The 22720-nt window shown below is 42.0% G+C and overlaps 2 protein-coding genes across 15 annotated transcripts in view; one reads left to right on the forward strand and one right to left on the reverse strand.

Moving 5' to 3' along the window:
• The window catches only part of Hmbox1 (homeobox containing 1), a 135488-nt gene extending 120088 nt beyond the window's left edge, over positions 1-15400 (reverse strand). For all 12 annotated transcript variants that reach the window (XM_041672731.1, XM_041672715.1, XM_041672781.1 and 9 more), the window contains exon 1: positions 15119-15400. The gene's annotated coding sequence lies outside the window, so the exon portion shown is untranslated. The remainder of the gene's footprint in view (positions 1-15118) is intronic.
• A 383-nt stretch (positions 15401-15783) lies between these two features.
• Ints9 (integrator complex subunit 9) overlaps positions 15784-22720 on the forward strand; it is an 82244-nt gene continuing 75307 nt past the window's right edge. Inside the window, exons 1-2 of one of the 3 annotated variants that reach the window (XM_041668536.1) lie at positions 15810-15908; positions 17764-17832. Coding sequence is in view for 1 of the 3 variants with exons in the window: in XM_041668526.1 (XP_041524460.1) it covers positions 15900-15908 (9 nt within the window). In the remaining 2 variants the exon portion in view is untranslated. Of the gene's footprint in view, positions 15909-17607; positions 17731-17763; positions 17833-22720 lie in introns of all 3 variants that reach the window. The other 2 variants (XM_041668544.1, XM_041668526.1) reach the window with 2 other exon arrangements.

Genomic DNA, 22720 nt, shown 5'->3' on the forward strand with positions numbered 1-22720 from the left:
ACTCACATCTATAAACAATGCAATATTATTGGGCAATAAAAAGGAAAGGAATAGTAATTTACACTACAACATGGATGAACTTCAACAATTTATGTTAGCAAAGTAATAGGTCACAAAAGGGCACAAGCTATCCATTGCTGGTTCTGTATTTACTGTATTAAGAACTAGGACTGTAGTTTAGTGGTAGAGTATGTGTTTATACGTACAAGATTTGGGTTCAATATCCAGCATGAAGGGAGGGGGGAGGGAGAAGAAAGAAGGGAAAAGGAGAGGTGGAGGGAGGAAGAGAGAGAAAATATGCAAATACAAATCAGAAGTGGTAATACACATCTGTAATTCCAACAATCAGTTGATCTGGAAGGATTGGGAGCTCGAGGGCAGCATGGACTATATATAATCAAATACTGTCCTAAAAAAATAGACAAAAAGAAAAATACTTTGGTAAAAGGCAGAAAACTAGCTAGTGGTATTCAATATACAAAGGTCTAAATGAAGGTAATACAAAAAAAACATAGAAGTTTGACTGGGCTTAAAACAGACTTGTCATATAGGATACAAGGCCAGTTAGTAGCACCCTCTGAAGCACAGTTAAATATACTTCAAGACAAGAGTCTCTTCTTAGCACTGGATTCCATCCCAAGCACCAGGAAAAGAAGTAACTAAATAAATAAACCCTCACAAAAGCAACTAGTGTGAGACCAAAACAGGACGATATCCTTTGTAGGTTAAGGGCTCTGTTTGCAGTTAGGACAATTAAGAGTAAGTTCCTGTTTGTCCTGTGTTAAGTCCTTGCAAGTTAAGGTTTCTATTTGTAATTAAGAAGAAGTTCCTGTTTCTTAGGTCTCACGTAAACTGCAAAACATGTTTTCCAGTCTGCACTAAATGTGTGACCTCATTCACATGATGTATATCCTCACCGTTGTTCCTTCCTGGACAACAGCCAACACACCCCATAACACTTTATCGTTTCCACAAAAGGGACCTCAAAAAGCCAGCAGGGGCTGCTCTCTAAAATTCCGACTTAGGGGAGGGGCAGTCAGACTGGCCAGTCCCAGGTGCACTCCCAAATACAGCTTGCTTTAATTGGATAATTGTGGATTTAGTCTTTCTCCTTGCAATTTTCAGAAAATAAGTAATTTAATAACTTCTAAGGCAGACAAAGTTCCCAGCTACCTTGAATAATCAAAGATTCTCTAACATTCCTATCACCACAAGTAAAGAGCATTATTCTTTTTTAAAGAGATAACTGGTGACTTCACCGTCCTTTTCCCTCCCTGACACCCTCATGAATCCTATCAATCTGGGGCAAAGCAATTCACTTGCAATTTAAAATTACTGTCTGCTTATAGAGGGAGGGCTTTATTTGTTTGGGGGGGGGGCTTGATCATTAGATAAGAAAAGACTTATCGGTGAACTTTGAGAATAATTTACAACAGTTTGGTTCCTTATTTTTCACTTATGAGCTCCTGGCTAACCTCCATTCAATAACCATGCTATCTAGGTACTCCTCCTAAAACAGTTGACAAGGGAGGCTAAGTGTGGAGCTAATCAAGTTGACCAGATCAGGAATCTGCTGAAGTGCTACTCACTGGGTACACCCATGAGGGGCTTTCTTGATCAGACTGTCTGAAGCAAGAGGACCCACCCAGATCAAAAGACACAGAGGAGGGAAGCTTTTGCTATTTGCTTTCACTCTTGCTGGCAAGCTCATCCATCCTGTCGCTGCTACATTCCTTCAACGATATTAGAACCAACTTCTTCAGGCCTCTGACACAGAATGAAGACCAGCAGCTCCCCAGGAATCCCCCAAGCCTCTGGCACAACACTGGTATCGCTGAGGCATCTAGCCTCATGGGCTGAGCAACATGCGGCTTCTCAGTCTCTCCAGCGTGACAGTCCCTGTTGGACTACCTGGACTGGCCTATGCTATATAAGCCGTTCTAACAATTCTCTTGAATACACATATTCATTCTTGTTAAGTTGGGAGCATAGACCCCAGGCCCTCGCATCCATTCTAGCACCCAGGCCTGAGAGTTGTATTGGTCTGGACTCCAAATCCCAGCATGCCAGGTCTTGACCCCTCCCACAGGGTATTTATGCGAGCTCCCAAAGGAGAAACACGTGGTGTCCCGTGCCGCCGTGAGGGGGGGGGCGGGGCGCCTCCGTGGTTAGCGGCTCCTGGTTTCCCCTCCGGGCCACCCAAGAGCACAGAAATTCCATTAAATCTGGATATTTTTTAATTTGGTTTATTGTGATTTGGCTTGATTGGGATTTTTGCAGCGGCAGAGAGCTCGAGTTAGAAAAAATTTCTAACAATTCTATCAGTTGTTCCTTTGAAAAACTCTGACCTACACAAAACAAGCACCTCGCATACTCCCCTGTGCCAAAGGTAGGCTGATCTTCTTACTCTGCATATCCCAGCTGGCCCTGCAGTGGGGGGATGTAATTATACATTATCGAAGCTGGCAAAATACAAGTTTGAGCAATTGTTTATTTACTCAAAAGTAAATTACAAAAAAAAAGTTAAATGTTTTCATACAATTTAAGATGGTTTACTGAAAACAAGAAAAGTAGATGTGAGACCTACTGTAAGAGACTTAGGAGAAGTTAAGACATTAAAATATGACTCATAGATTGTGTCTTTAAGATCTCCCTTCAGTTTAGGGCTGGAGAGATGGTTCCAGGGTCAAGAGCACTGGCAGCTCTTACATAAGACCCAGGTTCAGTTCTAGCACCCATATGGCAGATAATAGCTGTCCAACTGTCTGTAACTACAGTTCTAGGGGATCTGATACCCTTTTCAGCTTCGAGCTAACTTCTAGATGCATGCACTAGGTACACAGACATACACAGAGGCATACACATAAACATCAAACTTGACATCATAAATACATGGTGTGTACAAGACAATCTGATATACAGAGCCAATCCATGCATTCCAGCAATATCAGACTGTGGCCCAAGATCAAGTGTTTCGACCCCAATACCACTGTTAGTTCGGATGAAAGAATTCTCTGTTGGGATGGGGAGACACTGCGACTGTTTGCCCACTGGGTGATCAGACCACCTTTACTCCAGTAGTGATAATCAAAATGACACAAGAGCACTGTACAGTTACTCCAGTTTGATGTGGGATTCCCCTCCGTATGCTGTGAATATGTTTTATTACTATTGGTTAATAAAGACGATGCTTAGGCCTATGGCAGGGCAGAATAGAGCTGGGGGGATAACTAAACTGAATGCAGAGATATCAAGAGAGTAGGCGGAGTCAGGGAGACAACACATAGCTGCTGAAGGAGCAGGAACCTTACTGGTAGGCCACAGCCTCATAGTGATACACAGATTAATAGAAATGGGTTAATTTAAGATGTAAGATTAGTTAATAAAAAGCCTGAGCTAACAGGCCAAATGGTGTTGTAATTAATATAGTTTCTGTGTGATTATTTGGGTCCAGGCAGCCAACAATGAAAGCGCAGTCTCCACTGACATCAGCTGAGAGCCACAGCTCTGCATCAGTTGATGTGAACAAACAGCCATATATTTTGATTAAAGTATTTAGGAAATCACTTTTTATTTTTTTTTGCTATATTAACTGTCTTCATTACCTAACTACTCTTGTTCACATGAAGTCACTGACGCCAACTTTTGTACACTTATCAGGAGGTCAAAACACAATCATTCAACATGTAAACTGCCAAGGAAGATAGCTTTACTTGATTTTCAGTGATTCTCAATTTTTTTCAGGTCTTTTTCTAACATAAAGATAGAGGCACAGTTTTACCAACTAGGTCAGCCCAGGAAGCAAAGGTTGAAGGGACAAAGGGACATAGGAAAGCAGAAAAAAGTTCCCAGCAGGTGGGAGAAGCACAAGGACAAAAATTACTATCAGTCTTGTCTACTAGGTCTCATTCCCAGGTAAATTCACTGCGTGTTCACAGCAGCATACAAAAGAGGCTAGCACATGTAAATTCTACAAGTTTTAATGTTTACTAGAGAGTGGGTGGTCAAGGTAAATGACTGTTGATTTATTTATGATGCACAAAAATTAAAAAATTTAAAAACCCAACTAAAACAAGTCTTTAAGTGAGAAAACATAGTAACCCATCCAGCAGTGGCTAGTCAACTAAGAGTTCATACAAATGAATGAGAGGGTTCAGTCAACAAGAAAATCAAAACCCTAACACTTGGGGTAGGAAGCCAGTTCAGACACAACATGGGAGACGAAACCACTGAAAATGCAACATGCCTTAAAAGTAAACACAAAAGTTATGATGGTAAGTAAGTCCGTAAGCAGGGCTTAGAAGTCCATGGACTAGCATGAGTGTGTCAAGATCCACTAGAAAATGTCTCCTCAGGAAAAAGGGTTTAACTGGGTTTACTAAATAAAATCCCAACTGGTAAGACAAGGATATGAAAACATGTTAACTGAGTAACATGGCAAATACAAAGAGGAGAAATGCTGAACGGATGGAAGGAGGGATAACTCATCTGGATGTAGTACAGAAAACATCTCTAGGGAAAAGAAAGTAAGATACTATTCAAGGGGGAAAGGAGATATTAGAAGCTTTAAAACGAACAGGGGTCAAAACTGTCAAACAGTACAAGGTGACCTTAGATAGAATCCACACTAAGCATGACTATTACTCGTCCGATGAAAATCATTTTAAGGGTGCATTTTATGCACCATGGGATAGAGCAGGGAAAAGGTAAGAAGGCTCGTTTTATGCTGCAATGATCTCAGTGGGTATTTATGAGATATGTAATTAAGTACTACACATAAAGAATATTGAGACAAGGATAAACACACGATAAAAACATATTAGATAGAAAGGATATGGCTTGTTCCACAGACGAATCCTAAGGGTTAAGGAGAACATGCAGATCCTACAAACAAACCACTAGTATTGTTTGTGGCAACCACTATCATAAGCACATTATAAATGTTTTCCTAAGTTCAAGAATTCTATTATGTTGATACTGTTTTAAGTACATTTACTTGTTTATTTTACATGTGTGTGCATAATCACATGCACACATGCGCCACAGCACACATGCGGAGGTTAGAAGACAACTTTCAGACGTTCTCTCCTTTCACCATGTGGGTCCTGGAGATCAAACTCCAGTTGTTGAGCTTGGAAGCAAGCACCTTTACCCACTGAGCCATCTCACTGGCCCCCAACAGATACTGTTATTTGCCCCCAGCTTACCAATGGAGATAAAGAAACACATATTTATACAAAGAGTAAGTTGTAAAGCTCAGAGGGGCATCAGAACAGCCCTGCCCCAGAGTTCATGTTCCTCGGCAGCTCAATGGTCTAGAAATAATCAAGACTCTGAGAATAACTGATAGACCTTAATGGGGTGGGGCTAAGGAATTAATTTCTGAGGGCAAAATTTCAAGATGCTTGATATTCTAAAGGTTTTATACACACACGTACATGTGTACACACATACACATGCTTAAGAAAAAGAGCTGATGAAGTAGTTAGTCACTGAAGAATACTGTTAAGGATAATATCTGGAAAACTACCTATGCTCACCCAAAGCCTTCTTCACATCAGAATTTAAGAGCAGAGGCAACTAGAGAAGACAGACACACATTACTTAGAACAAGGCAAGAACATATCAGGAAGAGACATTTTAATGTACTACAGATCTTAGCGATTACCTCAGATCTAAGCATTACACTGTCTGCATTTTCCAAATGTACTATAGCAATTAGAATTATTTAGTGTGTTTATGGAGGAGTGGCCTATATCAATTAGAATTATCTAGTACGTTTATGCAAGAGGCCCATTCCGGAGCCCATCCCAGATTCTAAAAATCTGGAGGTAGCACTCAGGAAAATAGCATTTTAATACTCCTTCTGGGTATTTTTTTTTTCCTGAAAACATACACACACACAAAACCAAAAACCTGAGGTCTGCTTTCTTTGACATCACTGACTTCTAAAGGCTTTAGCTCCTTTCCTTTGTAATTGGACCGCCTTTCTTCTAGACTCTTAGCCGACTAGGCTTGATTTCTGTTTGTGTCTAAAATTCTTGGGCTGATCTGTAATAATCTAAACTTGGTTTTAGAGTTTTCAGCGTTGAAATTCATATTAACAACAATATTGACAGAGGAACTTTAAAAAGCTCTAGTTCCTTTCCTAGGCATTAAGATTCTCTGCAAGGTTGATGGATACTGTGCTGAACAGACATGCCAATTCTTCCACTGCTGAATCTCTGCAGCACAAGATGGTTTATATGGTGGATTTACTAGCTCAAGTCCTGTTTATTGATTTTCAAATAGAAGGCACAAATGTACTAGTTTTGTTTTCACCTACCACAAAAGTTTATCTTTTCCCTTTATTTTTATTTAATACATATAGCTGTTTTGCCTGCATGTATGTCTATGCAACAAATATATGCAGTATGGAAGCTAGAAAAAAAGGCATCAGATTATGAGACTGGAGTTACAGATGGTGAGCCATGTGGGTGCTAGGAATTGAACCTGGGTCCTCTGAATGAGCAGCCAGTGCTCACTTTTAAATATTTTATTTTATGTGTATGAATGCTTTGCCTGATGTATGTCTGCACGACATGTGTGCAGTGCCTGAGACGGCAGAAGAACGTATCAGATCCGCTGGGACTAGAATAATAAACAGTTGGGAACTCCCATATAGTTGCTGGGAATCGAACCCACGTCCTCTGGAAGAAGACGTTAGAAGTCAGTATTTTTAACCCCTAAGCTATCTCTCCACACTCATAAGGGATGTTATAAGGAAATGGTAACCATACTAGAGGGCAAGTGTGAGATAGGCTCTAGTTGCTACAATAGTTAGAAAATCACCTAACATTCCTTATTCCCTTTGGACTTGATGAGAAATAGCAAAGAGCAAGCTGCTTTAATTAAAGCTTACTTCTACAGTGCTATTCTACCATCTTTCTGGCTTGCCTGAGGTGACTAGAATTAAGAAACCAGTGTTAAATTACAGTGTGGGTCTTTTGCCATTTCTTACAAATTGATCCTTGAAGAAAAGAGTAAGGGCAATGAACTCATTTCTGTATCACTGAGTAACTCCGCACACACTCCCAGACTCAGTGTGTTTGAATGCCCTCCCTGTTCAGTCCCTTCAAGGACTTGCTTGTCTTATAGATGATTCCCTCTTGTGTTCCACTTGCTCTCTTAACTGACGGTACAGGGACAAACATGAAATGCTTGACAGTGCACTCAGATCTCTCTCTTGTCCAGAGGACCAAAGGAAGCACTATCACCACTAAGAAGCAAGCTTTAGATAAAGAATCAGTTCAACAGCACCATGGTACACCGCACCCATCCACAAGTCAGTGTTAATAGGGACAAGGAGACTACAGAACTCAGCAAGGCAGACAGAGCAGATGGGGGAAGCGAGAAACATAAAGCAGGCATGTAAAATATAGCTGAGACAAGAGACCACATATTCCAGAATAGAAGGCAGAGACTATCTTCTAAGATTCCTAACAGTGTTCTTCATTTAAGGGCTAGTTTCCTCCGACCTCTACCCATGCACCCTGGCAAGTGTACATGTAAGTACATGCATGCACAGAAACACACACACACACACACACACAAATAAATAAATGAATAAATACATCTAGTTTCATCAATCCCAAACAGTTGTATACCTATAACAATTTCTCTTTGAGGCTAAATAAGTTCTAATTAAAACATTATTTAGTTTAGAGTACACACCAAGAAAAGGAATTCTGAAACCAGATAAATACAATAAAAAAAAATGTAGCAGGAAGAAACTGAAACCACAGGTAGCTAAAACGATGAATTTGGCTTACCAGGAAGCTCCACTGATATTTATCTTATTCCTGCCACTGAAACAATTTCAAATGCATTTTTTCCAAAGCAAATTATCAATGCTAACAATTAAAAATACTTCAGATTTCAAAGACAAAATCACATGATCTATCTTGTGTTAATACCACAGAGCTGTGACATTTAAAAATTCTCTATCACACAGCTAAAGATAAGTAGTCCCATAACTAGCCGTTAACTGGATAAACCTTTCTGGTCCCCACACTAAAGGTAATGATATCTAAAGCTCTCCCTCTTTTATTCTCTAGATCTCTCGTTTATTATCCCAGGAATAATTTCAGAAATACTTTCTTTGAAGTTAATTTCCTTCAAAGTCCAAAATAAGACTGCCATAAGCTCCGATTCATCGGTAAGCTTGCACTAACACCAAGCAAGACCAATATGATACTGAATATAGGTGTAATTTTGGCCATCTAACATCATTCCGCTTTGGATGTATGTATCAGCTATGTATCAGCTGGGCAGTGGCAAGCATCTCTGGTCCCAGCGGTCAGAAGTCGAAGAAAGAGAATCAAAAAGAATTCAAGTCAATCTGGGCTACAGAACCTGTTTCAAGAGGTAAGAGTGGGAAGGGGTAGGGAGGAATCATCTTAGTTTTACCCATTTACAGAAAACCTCACTATCATTGCTAAATTTCACTAGCAATGTTTAACAAGTACTAACATCATAATTTCTTACCTAAGAAAAGCTTATTCATGTTTTGTTGCTGTTTTGGTTTTGTGAGCCAGAGCGTCTTGTAGCCCAAGCTGACCTCAAACTCACTATCTCAAGGAAGATGATTTTGAACTCCTAACCCTCAGGACTGTTGGTATTATGCCTTAGGGTTTGTTCTGTGTTGTGCTGTTGCTTTCAACTTCTTTTTGTTGTTGTTGTTGTTTTGAGACAGTGCATGCACCACCACCTCCCAGTTCAAATTCTTATAACAAGAAAACTTAACTGGGATTTTTCATAAAACGTTCTATCTGTACCAAAAAAATTCTGAAATACTAAAGAGGCAAAAGACTGAAATTCCTGATCCAACAATTGGTGCCTATGGTGGTTTAAATGAAAATGTCCCCCTCGGGCTTGTGTATTTGAAAGGTATTACCAGTTAGTGGTGCTGTTGGGGAGATCTGGGAGGTGTGTCCTTGCTGGAAGAAGTATGCCACTAGAGGTGGGCTTTGAGAGTTTAAACAGTCCAGTTATTCAGTCATTTCTAGTTTGCTCTCTCTGCTTTGTGCGTATAGGAAAGGATGTGAGCTCTCAGCACTGCACCATACAGCTGCCATCCTGCAGGCATGCCTCCCCACCATGATGGACTCTTCCCTCTGGAACCATAAACCAAAATAATCCTCCTGCGAGTTGTCTTGGCCATGGTGTCTTATCACAACAACAGAAAAGCAGCTCACCCAGAGCCTTTCTGTGCAGTTATACCACAGAACAACAGTCCCTACCAAAGAGGACGAGGAGTCCCCACAGGTGGAGATGGATTATTTTTGTGCCTAAGTTCTGGTGGGAGTTACAAGAACTAAACATGGTAAAATAGAACAATACACATACGTTGTACCAATATCAGTCTCTAGGTTTGGGGTTTTCTGTTTTGTTCTGTTTGCTCTCGGGATTTGTTAATGTCGGGGCCTTCCTTGCACAAGCTAGGCAAGCACCGCACCACTAGGTTATGTCCCCTCCTTTCTGCACCATACTCAAGTTGTGTGACATAACTGACAGGGGAAGCCAGATGAAGGGGACAGCACCCGCTTCTAGTTCTGCAGCACTTTGTGAAGGACACAACATAGTAAAAGCACTCTAAGGGCTCTAGTGAAGCAATCCCACCAAATGGGTTCTCTTTTCATTCCCATTCTACAGATGAGGAAACTGAGATAGAGACATTTAAAACACTTGCTCGAGGTTACACAGTGGTGAGAACTGGTTTTGACACAGGTGGAATGACTCAAAGTGTGGATTTATTTGAAAGGCTGCAGAGCCACTGAAGGATTACAGGAAAAGTATGGCTGACAATCAAATTCACATTTTACTTTGGCAAGATCCCTCAGGTACCAGTGTAGAATGACTAATGAAAACACGACTGCATGCAACAAGATTAGTTAGGAGACTGATGTAATGAGTCAGAAACAATGAATTAGGAGAACAGCAAGAGAATGAAAGGAAGTATAGGCAGACAGCAAGACCAACTCCATCTCATGATTGCAAGGCTTGACCTGCCAAGCCAAGAGCTTCAGGATTTACCACAGTTACTACTTCTTATCAAAATTACAAGGCAGATGATTCCAGTATTACATCATCCTCATTTAAGCAGAACCCACAAACATTTGCTTTTTCCCTGTATAAAAAAAATAAATAAATAAAAGGACTCTTGGGCCAGCAGGTCAAGGGCCACCTGCTAGCAAGCCTGAAGACCTGAGTTCAATCCCCAAGACCTGAGTTCAATTCCCAATACCCCCATAATGGAAGAAGAAAGAGCCAACTCCTGTGAGCTGTCTTCTAAATTCCATGTGTGCACCATGGCAGGTGTCTTTATTCACACATAATAGATAAATAAATGCAAAAAGAATGTGACTATATTCATTAAAGTCACTGTTCCTTTGCACCTCCATACTGCCCCTTGAACAAGAAATTTAACACACCACATATGGGCCTCTGAACAATAGATAAACCGAACTACCAAGTATACTGCCTTAATTTGCTTTTGTTTGCTATGATAAAGACACATTACTAAAAGCTATCAACAGACGGACAGAACTACCAAGTATACTGCCTTAATTTGCTTTTGTTTGCTGTGATAAAGACACATTACTAAAAGCAATGTGGGTAGGAAAAGGTTTATTTGGCTTACACGTCCACATCACAGGCCATCATTCAGGGAAGCTAAGACAGGAACACAAGAACAGGAAACTGGAGGCAGAAAACCAAGTAAAGACCACAAAGGGACCTCATCACTGGCTTGCTCTTCGTGGCTTGTTCCTTACACTTTCTTATGCTTTGGAGGGCCACCTGCCCAGGGGTAAAATTGCTTGCACAGCAAACTGGACCCTCCTCTTGACAATGTGTAATCAAGAAAATGCCCCACAGGCAATATGATTGAGGTATTGTCTCAATTGAGGTTCCTCTTCCCATTTAACCTCAACCTGTGTTACAGTGACAAAAACCTAAGACCTATATCTAGTAAATATTTTAATCATAACCAACAACCCAATGAAACTCTTAAATGGCCTCAGAATGAACTAAAATCACTTTATCACTTAAAAAGACTCAGGCGCACCTGTCTTAAGAGTCAAAAAAAAAAAAATTAAAATAGTCCGTCACAGCAGAGCTAAACTATTGCTTTATAAATCACTTAAACTGCAATTTTTATCTTTAGTTCACAAATGCTTTTTAAAATAAGCCTACTATGTGTTCCCTAAATCAGAAGAGTCCATAAACAGTGTTTAACTAAAACCTACACGTTTTACAACAGATAGTCACTGACAGTCTCTACTCTGCATCTATGGACGGATCCTTAGTCTAAGAGAAGGCCATCTTGGGCACAGCTGTGTCTAGGAATCTGAGCCACACAGATTGTTAGTACTAGCTGGAGAAAAATGCCAGACTGACAGGCTGACATTTGAGAGAACTATAGTGTGGCAGAATCTGCTAAAATGATGGTTTAAAATGATAAGGAAAGCTCCAAAGTTTCTATAATGTAGCATGAATGGTGGTTACTCTTTGGTCTCTGCTATTTGTGGGTCAGATTTGTTTTCATGGCTGTAGGTCTGATACACACACAAGCATACTTCATATTTAAATGCATAAATGAATATATGTGATATGAATATGCTATACTTTTTATTCATAACAGTTTTATATAAAGTTGTACTAAATTGAAAAGGAAAAAGAAAAACCAGTAGTTGACAGAAAAATCTAGCCAAAGAACAGAATAGTAAGAGTCTGGAAGCCAAAAATACCTACATAAAGCAAGAACAAACAAAACCCAGCATGTTTTTACTGGGCACTTTTAATACTGATCTATAATGGTCATCATTTCATAGAGTTGAGAAGTACAACAACTCCTATTTATGAAAAATAACATTCTGTGATAAATTTATACTTTCCAAGAGAAATAACCCAAGCTTAAAGAACAGAATACAAAAACAAGAGAAAAGCTGCAGTTGATGAACCCCTAGGTAAACCTGCTGTTGATAGAAACAAGGTAGCCAACTGAACTTTGAAATCAGAGACAGAACTAATATGACACATAGGAAGACTCGAAAAGAACAAATTAATATACAATGACATACAATGACGCAAGCAAGAATACCCACCAACACTTAGTAGAAAATTGCCAGGACAGAAGAATGAGGTCTTTGTTACAATGTGTGTTATAACTACAAAAATAGAGATATTAAGTTTCTACTTGGGCTAGAAGATGAAATGCATCCAGCAGTGCAAATAAAGCCTCTGGAAAGGCATTCAACACATTGCTTCGGGTTCCTTTCCTTAATGCGCTTTCCTGACTGAGCAGTGTTCCCTATATGCAGCAGTTTGGTTAAAAACAGCTTGCATTTTCAACTTCCCGTAATAAAGGCCACATTTTTTAGAAATGATTAGATTAAAATAAATACGTCTTTACAGTTACAGGATGAAATTTTAAGCTGGACAGGCACCAATGCCCTGGTTCTCTACTCTTTTTCGTAAACCATATGACTTCCACATGCTGAGAATGTTTTATGCTTTAGCCTGCAGTAAAGGCTTTACATCATTTTAATGCCCCAGTGCTCAAAATGCAACAGAATCAGCCCAATGAATGCAAGGACTATTTCCTGGTGTACATGGAGTTGTTTTTTTTTTTTCTTACCATTTTCTGACTACTCAGAAAAAGTTTAACAAATGCTTTTCCCATAAATAACTTCACATTTCCATTGGAGAATATAAACAAAAAGATTTCAGGAAACGGTAGATGAAAAATACTCATTTTTCTAGATTGGAGCATTTCAATTTGACATATCTAAAATGATTATTAAACAATTAAAAATTCCATGACTATTAGAATATATTTCAGAAAAACACAAGTAAGCAACTAATATATTGTTACATGAAATTTTCTTCCAATTTTTGAAAATTAATATTTTAGGTTAAGATAAAGCTTAAAACAAGTAATTCTGAAAATCCAGGTCTTCAACAAACCAAAGGCTCGGCTTGGAACAGCGCATTCTATAGCTGAAATTCTATTCAGGTCAATTTAAATACATAATGCTCGATTTCATGCTAACAGTTCCCTTATCTGTGTGAATGATCAACAGCAGAAATTTCAAACCAAAGGCTAACTCCACCAGACAATCCCAGTGTATTTCTGTGACTTTCAGATGCTATGGAATCTACAAGCCCCTTCCTGATAGGTGAAACATTCAAGAACTGATGCATTTTTGATCAAATATATAAATACATTAAACTCTCAAGTTAAAATAGAAATGATGCCAATTACTCTTGGTTATTTAAAAGTCTAGCACAAAATTATCACAGAGAGTGACTGAAGAAGTTGTATTTTGGACTGAGGGAGTACAAAATGCATGATTTTAAATTCTCCTGGTGTAATGTCATTAAATATTCAAGACTGTGAGAAACAAGAGATGTTTCATTCCAACTCTAATTGAAAATTGAAAAATAAAATCAGATTTCTTAAACTTGACTTATAAGCATAATTCAACCAGATCTAGCAAGTTAGTAAGTTTAATGCAAAACACTGAGAGCCTTATGTGATAATTACTTGTGGCATAAATGCAAAAAAGCAACAAATTCGGGTCCTTTGCACTTAATGATGCATTTTATAGTGCAACCACAAAAAGCACGACCCATATTAGCACAAACTAAGCAAAAAAAAAAAAAAGGCACAGGAGGTATTATGTCCATCAGGAAGAGAAACGTTCTGTGCCAAGGAAGGAAGGAAGGAGGGGGGAGAGGAAGGAAGGGAGGGAAAGATAGGAAAGGAGAAGGCAAAGAGTTCCATTATCTGTAGGTCCCCAGAAAAAGGAGCACGTGACTATACCCTATATAACACACGAGGTCTTTTCTTAAAGCTTCAGACAACATAGCAATCACTTTTATCATTCAGCTTTACATAGCGTGTATCCGTCCTGCTAAGTGCATTCTCGGCTTCGCTCACCCAATGCTCCCTCACTCTTCCATACCAGTTTCCAAGCAAATGTGAGACAGAGCAGGGTGGGGTAGACGAAAAATCCATGCAGCGCCTTTCAGCGCACCACCAAGCCTCTTCCCCGAAAATAATTTCCAACAGTTTTTTCAACTACGAAAATAAGTCGCCCTGTCTACCTCGGGGCACACTGCAGACACTCGCCTCATTAGTAGACACAGATGCATATGCCATTTAGCACTCCAGACTCCCAACCCCACGTCCCGGAATTTTAAATAACTGGCAAGTCACTGAGCATGAAGATGACAGGCTACCTTTACTTACTGTTTCGGGGTGAAGGTGGGCGGAGGACTCCTTTCAAAGTAGCCCCAATAGTGTAACCAAAACACGGTTCCGGAATAAAATCTTAAGAGACACTTCCTTTCCCACCTTTAACTGCCGACTTGAGGAGGCAAAGATGCATCTCCACAACACATCATCGGTACAGTCCTCCTGCCGGGAGTTTGGGGTGGAGACTGGCCCAGAGGAGGGCACGGAGTGGGAGCTGGCCCCCCAGACACGAACGAGTTGCTGACGACCCCCCCTCCCTCCAAAACCCTGCACAAGGTCCGGAGAGTCAAAGTCCAGTCCGGGACTCACGCGTGCTTCCCAAACCCAGGCCGCTTATCTTCGACTCCGGCTATCTAACTTACCATCTACAGACATTCCTTCGAGACAGAGCCCAGCACCCAAGTACACGTCACAGTTTAAAACACAGCGAGACACTCCCCAAACAAACCAGCACACCTCGAAGCCACCTCACAGTTTCTCAAACTCGCAAGCAGGAAGACCCCACCTCCAGAATTCAAACCTTCCGCCGGTCCTGGAGACCGGGGAGAAGTTAGGGAGCAGTCCTCGTCTCCCTACGCCCGCCCCTCACAAACTGCCCCACCCCACAACCCGCGCACCACCGCCCCCTGGGGAGCCCCCCCCTCCCGCTTGCCCGCTCCACCCCCCCCAAGCCTGGCCACTCCAGAGACCCATCTGTGGCGCCTACTCACTTTCTCTCCCCCAAAACCCCTCCGAAACATTTTTCTCCCCCTTAAAGTAATGCAAGAAGTGAGGAAAGAGACTTAAGGCAGTCTGGTCGCAAACGACCCCACTCACCTCGGAAGCCCAGCTGAGTTCTCTGCACCAGGCTCAGCCCCCTCCCCAGCGTCCCAGAGCAAGGCTGAGGGAGGGAGGAGGAAGGCGGGAGGGGGAGGGGATCTTCACCGCAGGGCGCCCTGCGGGAGGGGCTGAGGAGGGCTCCAGGCCCAAGCAGGAAGAGCAGCGGGGGGGAGGGGAGCCCCCTATCTCCCAGTCTCCCCCTGAAAACCTCCCTTGTCTCAATCACATCAGACTGACTGTCTTTGTCTGGCTGACAACCGCCATATTGATAGCAACAGCCCCGCTCCCACCTGCTGCCGCCGGGCATCCCTGGGAGTTGTAGTTTCCGGCTCCCTAGAGAAAAAGCGTAGAGCTCAGGGTCTGAGGCCCCAGGGAACTACAGCTTCCAGCAGGCACTGCGCCCAAACGCCTTCCCACAGGGAGGAGGGGAGCCGGGAACTGGAACCGTGCGGACTACATATCCCAGAACACCATGGATTCCAGGCCGGGATGAGGGTCATGATATCATTCTGGGATGGAAAGGAAGGATGAATTGGCGGCGGCGATGAATTTAAGCGGACGGAAGGAGGCGTTTGGCGAGAAAAGGGAGGAAAAGGAAAGACGCCCACAGTTCCCATAATGCCTGCAGTAAAACTGCATTTCCCGTGATGCTCCAGAAAGTGCGTGAGAAGGAAAAACTCCAAGTCCCGCGATGCTCTGGGCGACGGAGCTGGAACCGGAAGACGCTGCCTTGCTTTGAGAAGTGAAGAGACTGGTACTGAACATCCAAAAGTCCGATATGAAACTGGTGAGTTTCCGCTCCTAGGTCAGAGGGCAAAGGTTATGCTGTATCCGTTTGGATTCTGTGGTCTCCACCTTGACTTGTGGCTGAGATAGGTCAGCAGTTAGAAAACTAAAGTGAGATGGACTGTGGCAAGCTGATTTTGCTTTGAGATTTGAATTCCCTCTTGCGTTCACCCCACACTCCCTGCACCTGTCAGGACGCCTTCATCACTGTGTGGTAGGTCCCCTTAGCCAAACATGAGGTTGAAGGTTAATTTCTTCACCCTCGAGCTAAGGATAAGGCTCTAAGACTTTGGTTTGGTCGCCTTTCTCAGCTTCCACATGCGAATTGTAACAGTTCATCCTCCTCCTTCCACTTAAAGTGCGCTTGAGTGGACTCCGTACTGATGTTGCAGAGCCAGATTCGATCTGAACAGAGAGCAGGAGCTCATTAAATGTCCTGTTACTCCTAACTGCCTTTCGAATTAAGAGAAAGCCGGTGTCGGAGGGTGCTCGTGAAGGATTTAGCCAGAGCAGCGTTGAAGCGTTCCAGTTTAGGTTTTGAGTGAAATAAGCCGTTCTAGACGAAACATGCTTCCTGGAGAAGTCACTGTGTGGCACAGCTCAAACACTTGGCATATAGGCAGACTTCTCAGCTCTTTGCTTCGAGCCATTTTACTGAGCACACCGTCCTAACAAGTTGTTTTATTCAGGCGCAATGGGATAAGTGATAGAGGAGTAAGGAGAATTGAAAGCAGGTGTAACATGCTTGCTCTCAACCTCTTATGCCCCCACGTCCTCACTGCCAACTTACAGTAGACCCCTCATAATTGCTACCTGGAGATAAATGGCCCCAATGAAGAGTGAAGCCTGTGTGATAAGTTTTATTTAAGAAGGAAACGGTGTGAAAATGCTTATTCCAGAACAACTTTTATGAGGGCAGCAGAGTTTACATCTCTTTGGCTTTACTCATAAAATCCTCTTGCTTGCTTGATATACAAGGTTAAAACGGGAAAGGACCAAATGAAAACTTAGCCTTTTGCTTTCAGAACCGAAAGCTGACACCAAGAAAAGAAAGCATTCTAATTATCACCCCCTCTCTCTTCGATTTCAAGCCACGTGTAAATCCCATAATTAACCCAATGGTTGAAAGATAAGTGATCTCTGATGGAGAGTTGCTGTTCATCCACCAGAATGGTTTCAAAAATAGTTCCTCAGTCGGCTAAATTTGTGTGCTGTGCCTGCCAAAGTGTTTTAATAAATTTCTCATGTTGTTAAGTTTTAACTCTGTGCACTGCTTTAGGAATGTGGAGTTGACTGTGGTTGTTTGTTTTATATATATTGTAGGGACTGAGCAGAATGCTTGCCTAGGATGCACATTGCATTAGGTTTGATCATCAGCTCAGGGATAATGAGTTATATCATGAAATATGTACATGTTGTTGAACAAATTCTTGTTTTCAGATGAGGCTGTCCAAAGTGCTTTTACCTCACATAGCTTATGAGGTATAGCCACATCACATCTTATTGATTCCTTTCCCTTAATGAAAATTTCTTGAATTTTTCTTTTTTCTTTTTTTTCTGCTTTCTTACTGATACTGCTTTCATAGTGGCTTCTTTCACTTGGCACTTGGAATTCAATCTGACTTTCTGTCCTGGTTAGTTTTTTGTTTTGTTTTTAGTCTGGGAAGAGGGACCACAATTGAGAAAATGCCTCTATTAAGTCTGTAGAGCATTTTCCTGATTGATGTGGATGGGCCCAGCCCCCAGCTGTGGTGTATTCCTGCGCAGCTAGCTGTTCCTGAAGCTGATAGAAAGCAAGCTCAACAAGCCACAGGGAGCAAGTAGTAAGTAGTGTTCCTCCGTATCCTCTGTTTCAGTTCCTGCCCCGGGGTCCTGTTTGAATTCCTGTCCTGACTTCCCATCAGGATGGACTGTGATCAGAATGTGTAAGCCAGCTAAACCCTTTCCTTCCTCGTGGAGTCAGAGGTGCTTTTGTTGTCATGTTTTGTTTGTTTGTTGTCTTTTGTTTTGTCTTGTTTGGAGACAGGGTCTCACTATGTAGTTCTGGCTCTCTTGGCACTCACGACGTAGATCAGACTGACTTCCCAGAGATCTCCCTGTCTCTGCCTCTCAAGTGCTGGGATTAATGGTGTGTACCACTACATTTAGCGTGGTCATGGTGTTTTATCAAAGAAATGGGGAAACAAACTACAATGCCTTCTAAACGGCCTCCCTACATTCAGTCTTAACCTCTTGAGTTTGTTCTCTTAGAAGGGGCATCTCAACATTGTTTTTCAACTGCAGAATCCCATAAGAACTACCTTAGCTGCTTTTGCCCTTCAGATAAACTCATAATCTTTAGCTTGGTTGACTTGACCCTGGAGAATATGCTTATGTCTCTACAGGTAGTCTAACGAGCCTTTGCCAGTGATGTCTTTATTCAGATCGCTTAGGTCGTTTTTCAGTTCTTTGAGTTCACCGTTTTCTTTTGTCTCTGGAAATTTAAGTATGTTCAATTACCTACCATATTTTGTCTCTTCTTATTTAATGTCTTCACATATTTCAGGACACTGCTCGAATAACAGTTTTTCAAAGGTTTCTTAAATTCAACAGTCCTGGTACATGTTTTCATGGCACACCTCCTATTTGTTGGGCTTATAGTTATTTCTTTGTGTTTGTCCTTCCTAATGTGGACATTGTATTTAACTTACACAGAGACTTAACACATAGTTGGACTTTTACGACTACATGAGTAATTTCCCAAAGCCTGTCAAGGTCTGGGGAAATGGTGGGAAAAAGTGAAAGGGTGAGTTTGAGATTATAATAAACAATAACCTGAGTAAAAATAATAATTTCTACTGTTTAAAAGGAGTATTTTTATTTTGTGTGGGAGAGTTGTTTTGCCTGTAAGTCTGCACACCAGATGCTTGCAGTCCCCATAGAGGCCAGAAGAGGGCACTGGATCCCCTAGAGCTGGAGCTACATATGGTTGTGAACCATCTATCTCATAAGTTCTGGGAGCTGAACCCAGGTCCTCTGCAAGACTAATAAGTGCTCTTAACCCGTGAGCCACCTCTCTTGCCGTGATTGCTGCCTTGTACAGAGCAGGCCCTGTGTGAACAGGCAGTGTGCCAGAGCAGGCCCTTTGAGAACAGGCGGTACGCTAAGTGTTGGCGCAATACTTTGGTCTAGTTGATAGCATTCCATTTTACAAATTAAAAATGTGAGTTTCTGGGAAACGAAGGAAGAGACTCCAAGTTAAAACAAATTAAAAGTGAAAAAGCAAGGTCTGAATCCATGTCTCCCTGGCTTACAAGTTCGCTGCTTAGTAAGGACAGTCAGAAGTACAATGACATCACAATGGTACGTCAACTCTTGGAGGAGTACAAACCGAGATATGTTACATTTTAATTGGACTTCGTTTCAGTTGCAGTCTTTAAAGTACTGTTGATGTTGAACATAGTACCACACATCTGTAATCCTGTCACTGCAAAGGCAGAGGTAGAGGGATCTCAAGTTCCAGACCAACCTGAGATGGTAAGACACCATCTTACAAACTTGTTCACAAAACAATTAAGGTTTTAAAACCTCCTTTGTAGGCCAGGCAGTGGCGGCGCATGCCTTTAATCCCAGCACTCTGGGAGGCCGAGGCAGGTGGATCTCTGAGTTCAAGGCCAGCCTGATCTACAGAGCAAGTTCCAGGGCAGCCAGGGCTATACAAAGAAACTGTCTCAAAACAACAACAAAACCTCATTTGTAATCGAACAGGCCCCATGTCAGTACCAACTGAATGAAGCTAGTATTCTTCTGGTTTTTCTTTTTTGAAACTGAAACTGAATCCTATGCTGGCCCGGACCTCACTACCTGGCTGAGCCGACCTTCATCATGCAGTGGTCCTCCTGCGTTCAGCCTTCTGGAGCTGGGATCGACTTCGGCTCAGTTGGCTTTTTATTTGTCTTTCATGTGTTCAAATGGCTTCAATGGTAGGATCTGCAGTTTTCTAACTTTGCACGCCACTTTCTTTTTCTAAATATTTATTTGTATTTATGTATATGGGGGTGTGCCTGCATATCTGTATGTGCACCACATGTATTAAGGAGGCCAGAAAAGGATGTCGGGTACTCTGGAATTAGAGCTATAAATCCCACCCAGTGTGGGTGCTGGGAACCAAACCCCAGTCCTTTTCAAGAGCACCATGTGCTCTTACCCGCTAAGCCCCATGCACACCCCTTTCTTTTTAAAAAATTGTACGTATGTGCGCTTTTCCCCATACATGCCTGGTGCTGAACAGGACAGAGGAGGGTATGGAATTCCCAAGAAATAGGTTTGCAGACAGTTGGGAGCTGCCATGTGGGTGCTGGCAGTCAAACCCAGGGCAGGTCTTCTGGAAGAGCAGCAGTGCTCTAACCACTGAGCCATCTCTCTAACTCCTTGCACAAAACTTTCTTGATGGCTTTTCACACGGACACTTAAGACACTGAATGCCATTATAATATTTGAAGAGTTCCTAGTTAGATACTAACTCGAAGGATTTAATGACTGCCTATATTTGTAATATTATACATTATTCTGGCAGCTTTGTTTAACAAAATAAATTTATTGGTATTGCCAACTAATCATGTTAGGAGAGCTAAGAAATTTCCAAGTATATCTTCTAAGTTGGCACATTTTAGAGCACAGTTACCTTTTAGTATAGGTTGGGTCTAATTGGGTACCCCCAGTGGCTACTTCAGCTAATCAGGGGAAGAAGTCACCAAAGTCCTTAGCAAATGGCCGAAAGGCATACTGAGTGTCTGCTCAATACCTCAGACCTCAAGTGAGCTTGCAACACAGTGGCCAAGAGTCTAGTCATTCAAGTGAGCGGGTCCTTCTGAGAGAGGCCCAGTGGCTGACAGAATCTTCTAGCTTAGCCAGTCCACAGATATTTATTATGCAGCCACAGTATACCCTTAACATTCACAGTTTCAGCCCATTCCATTGTAACCAGGGCATTCGACCCCAAAGAGCTGTGACTGGGATTAACATATCATTTTGCTGAAAGGCAGACTTGAATGTGACTTTGGGATTAATGGCACTCTTGTGAGTGAGGCGTCTTGCCTCTGCGTCCCTGGCTCTTGACAGCTGTTGTCACCCTTGTTAAAGGCCTGAAAGGAGGCTCGTTTTGCTCTCCATTATACTGTACTTACTGAATTCTATGAAGGAAATTGTATACTACTGTTGGATTTACAAGTTTAAAACTCGGAAAGACCACAGACTGCATCTATGTTCTCGGCTGTTCTTTATGCAAAACTGTTTCCCTTTTACCTGTTGAGGTTAACTCACCATTACTCCAGGGAAAACAGATGGAATGAAGAAGTAGATTGATGTACCAGTTCAGTGGAGGAGGAGCAGAATTTCTAGTGCGGTGGTGGATTATATAAAGGTCTTTGTTTAAAACACTGACTCCTGCTCCAAGGTCATTTAACAAATCATTAGAGGCTACGGGTGTGGCTGATCCTTGTATTTGAAAGTGCCAGGCTTCTCCTTGACAGAGTGACAAATTCTTTTGGCTTCCTTGAACTTGAATCAGGAACAGAACATCCTTTTCAGTAAATGATAAGCGTCAAGATCTCCCCAGAATTTGCTGCATGTGTTTCAGTGTGACTATTAAAATGTCAACCTAATTGCAGGCATTTCTGTTTTTCCTCTCCGATTGATTAGTGCGCCCCCCTGTGTCCCTCTGATGTAGTGTCATGCCATGCTTTTTAAAAGGTGGGTTTTGGCTTTTTTTTTAAATCACAGCCCCAGTAAAAATAGGTGTTTTCCTTTCTTAATTTCCTCAAGCTCTGAAAGAGCCCTATGTTGCATTAGCCGTGCAGCACCTTGTATGATGATGCCCTGTGATAAAAACGGACATTTTACATTTCAGAATTCCAAACTGTTTCACTAAAGATCTGATCTTCTGTCGTTACCAAGGTAAAAACTACATAGAAGGTAGATTTATTTTTTTTCCTCAGGAAGCAATACCGAATTGGGGTTGGGGTGAAGGCACCGCTACTGTGACTCCTTAACCAAGCCAGTGCTGCTCAGTAAAAGCGACCCCCTCTATTATTGACACACTGTGCCCGGGTGACTTGCCCTGAACACTCGTAGCCCTCACCGTTTTCTCTGACTGCCAGCAGTGTGTCTGTGACCGCTCACAAGCAGGGAGGGTGCAAACTCTGGCCTCTACACTCAGGGAAACCTAGCCATTCCTGGTGGAAAATTTGTTCCTAGCTTGCTGTATATCAGCAAAGATCTGGGAATAAACCGTCCCTCACATCTCCATCTCCATCCATTCAGTGGACACCTTCTCGGACACCTCCCTTGTCCTAGGCATTGTTCGAGTTCTGGTGTACTGCAATGAGCAGGACAGATGTATTTCCTGTCTTTATGGAAACACAGCTTGCTGGGTTTGCTGTAGGATTCAGACAGTGTCCACAGTGCATGCCATGATAGAGACATATTCTGGATCACTGACTTAAGTATTCTTGTACTAAAATAGAGATTTTAGTTTTAGTGGTAGCCAGTAATATACCATCTTAAAACTTTAATAATGTCTAGCTGCCCCAGCTTTTCATTATTCTGGCAGTATTTGAGAAAGCTGTTGCCTTTCTCCAGCTGATGTAACTGTCTCCTTTCCTCTGGCCTTATCCTTATCCACCTTCTGCAGACTTTCTTCATATTTAGCAAAACATACCTAGAGTAGTGGTTGTGGATATGGAAAGACATCTCAGAAAGAGGAGCTCTCGTCAGTTGAAATTGTGATGCCTCTGCTCAGGAGGACTCGCACCTGTAATCCCAGCACTTGGGAAG

Source organism: Microtus oregoni, unplaced genomic scaffold, assembly GCF_018167655.1.
Source record: "Microtus oregoni isolate MIOR12 unplaced genomic scaffold, Mior012 000001F_ref0000356, whole genome shotgun sequence".
Classification (NCBI taxonomy): Eukaryota; Metazoa; Chordata; class Mammalia; order Rodentia; family Cricetidae; genus Microtus; species Microtus oregoni.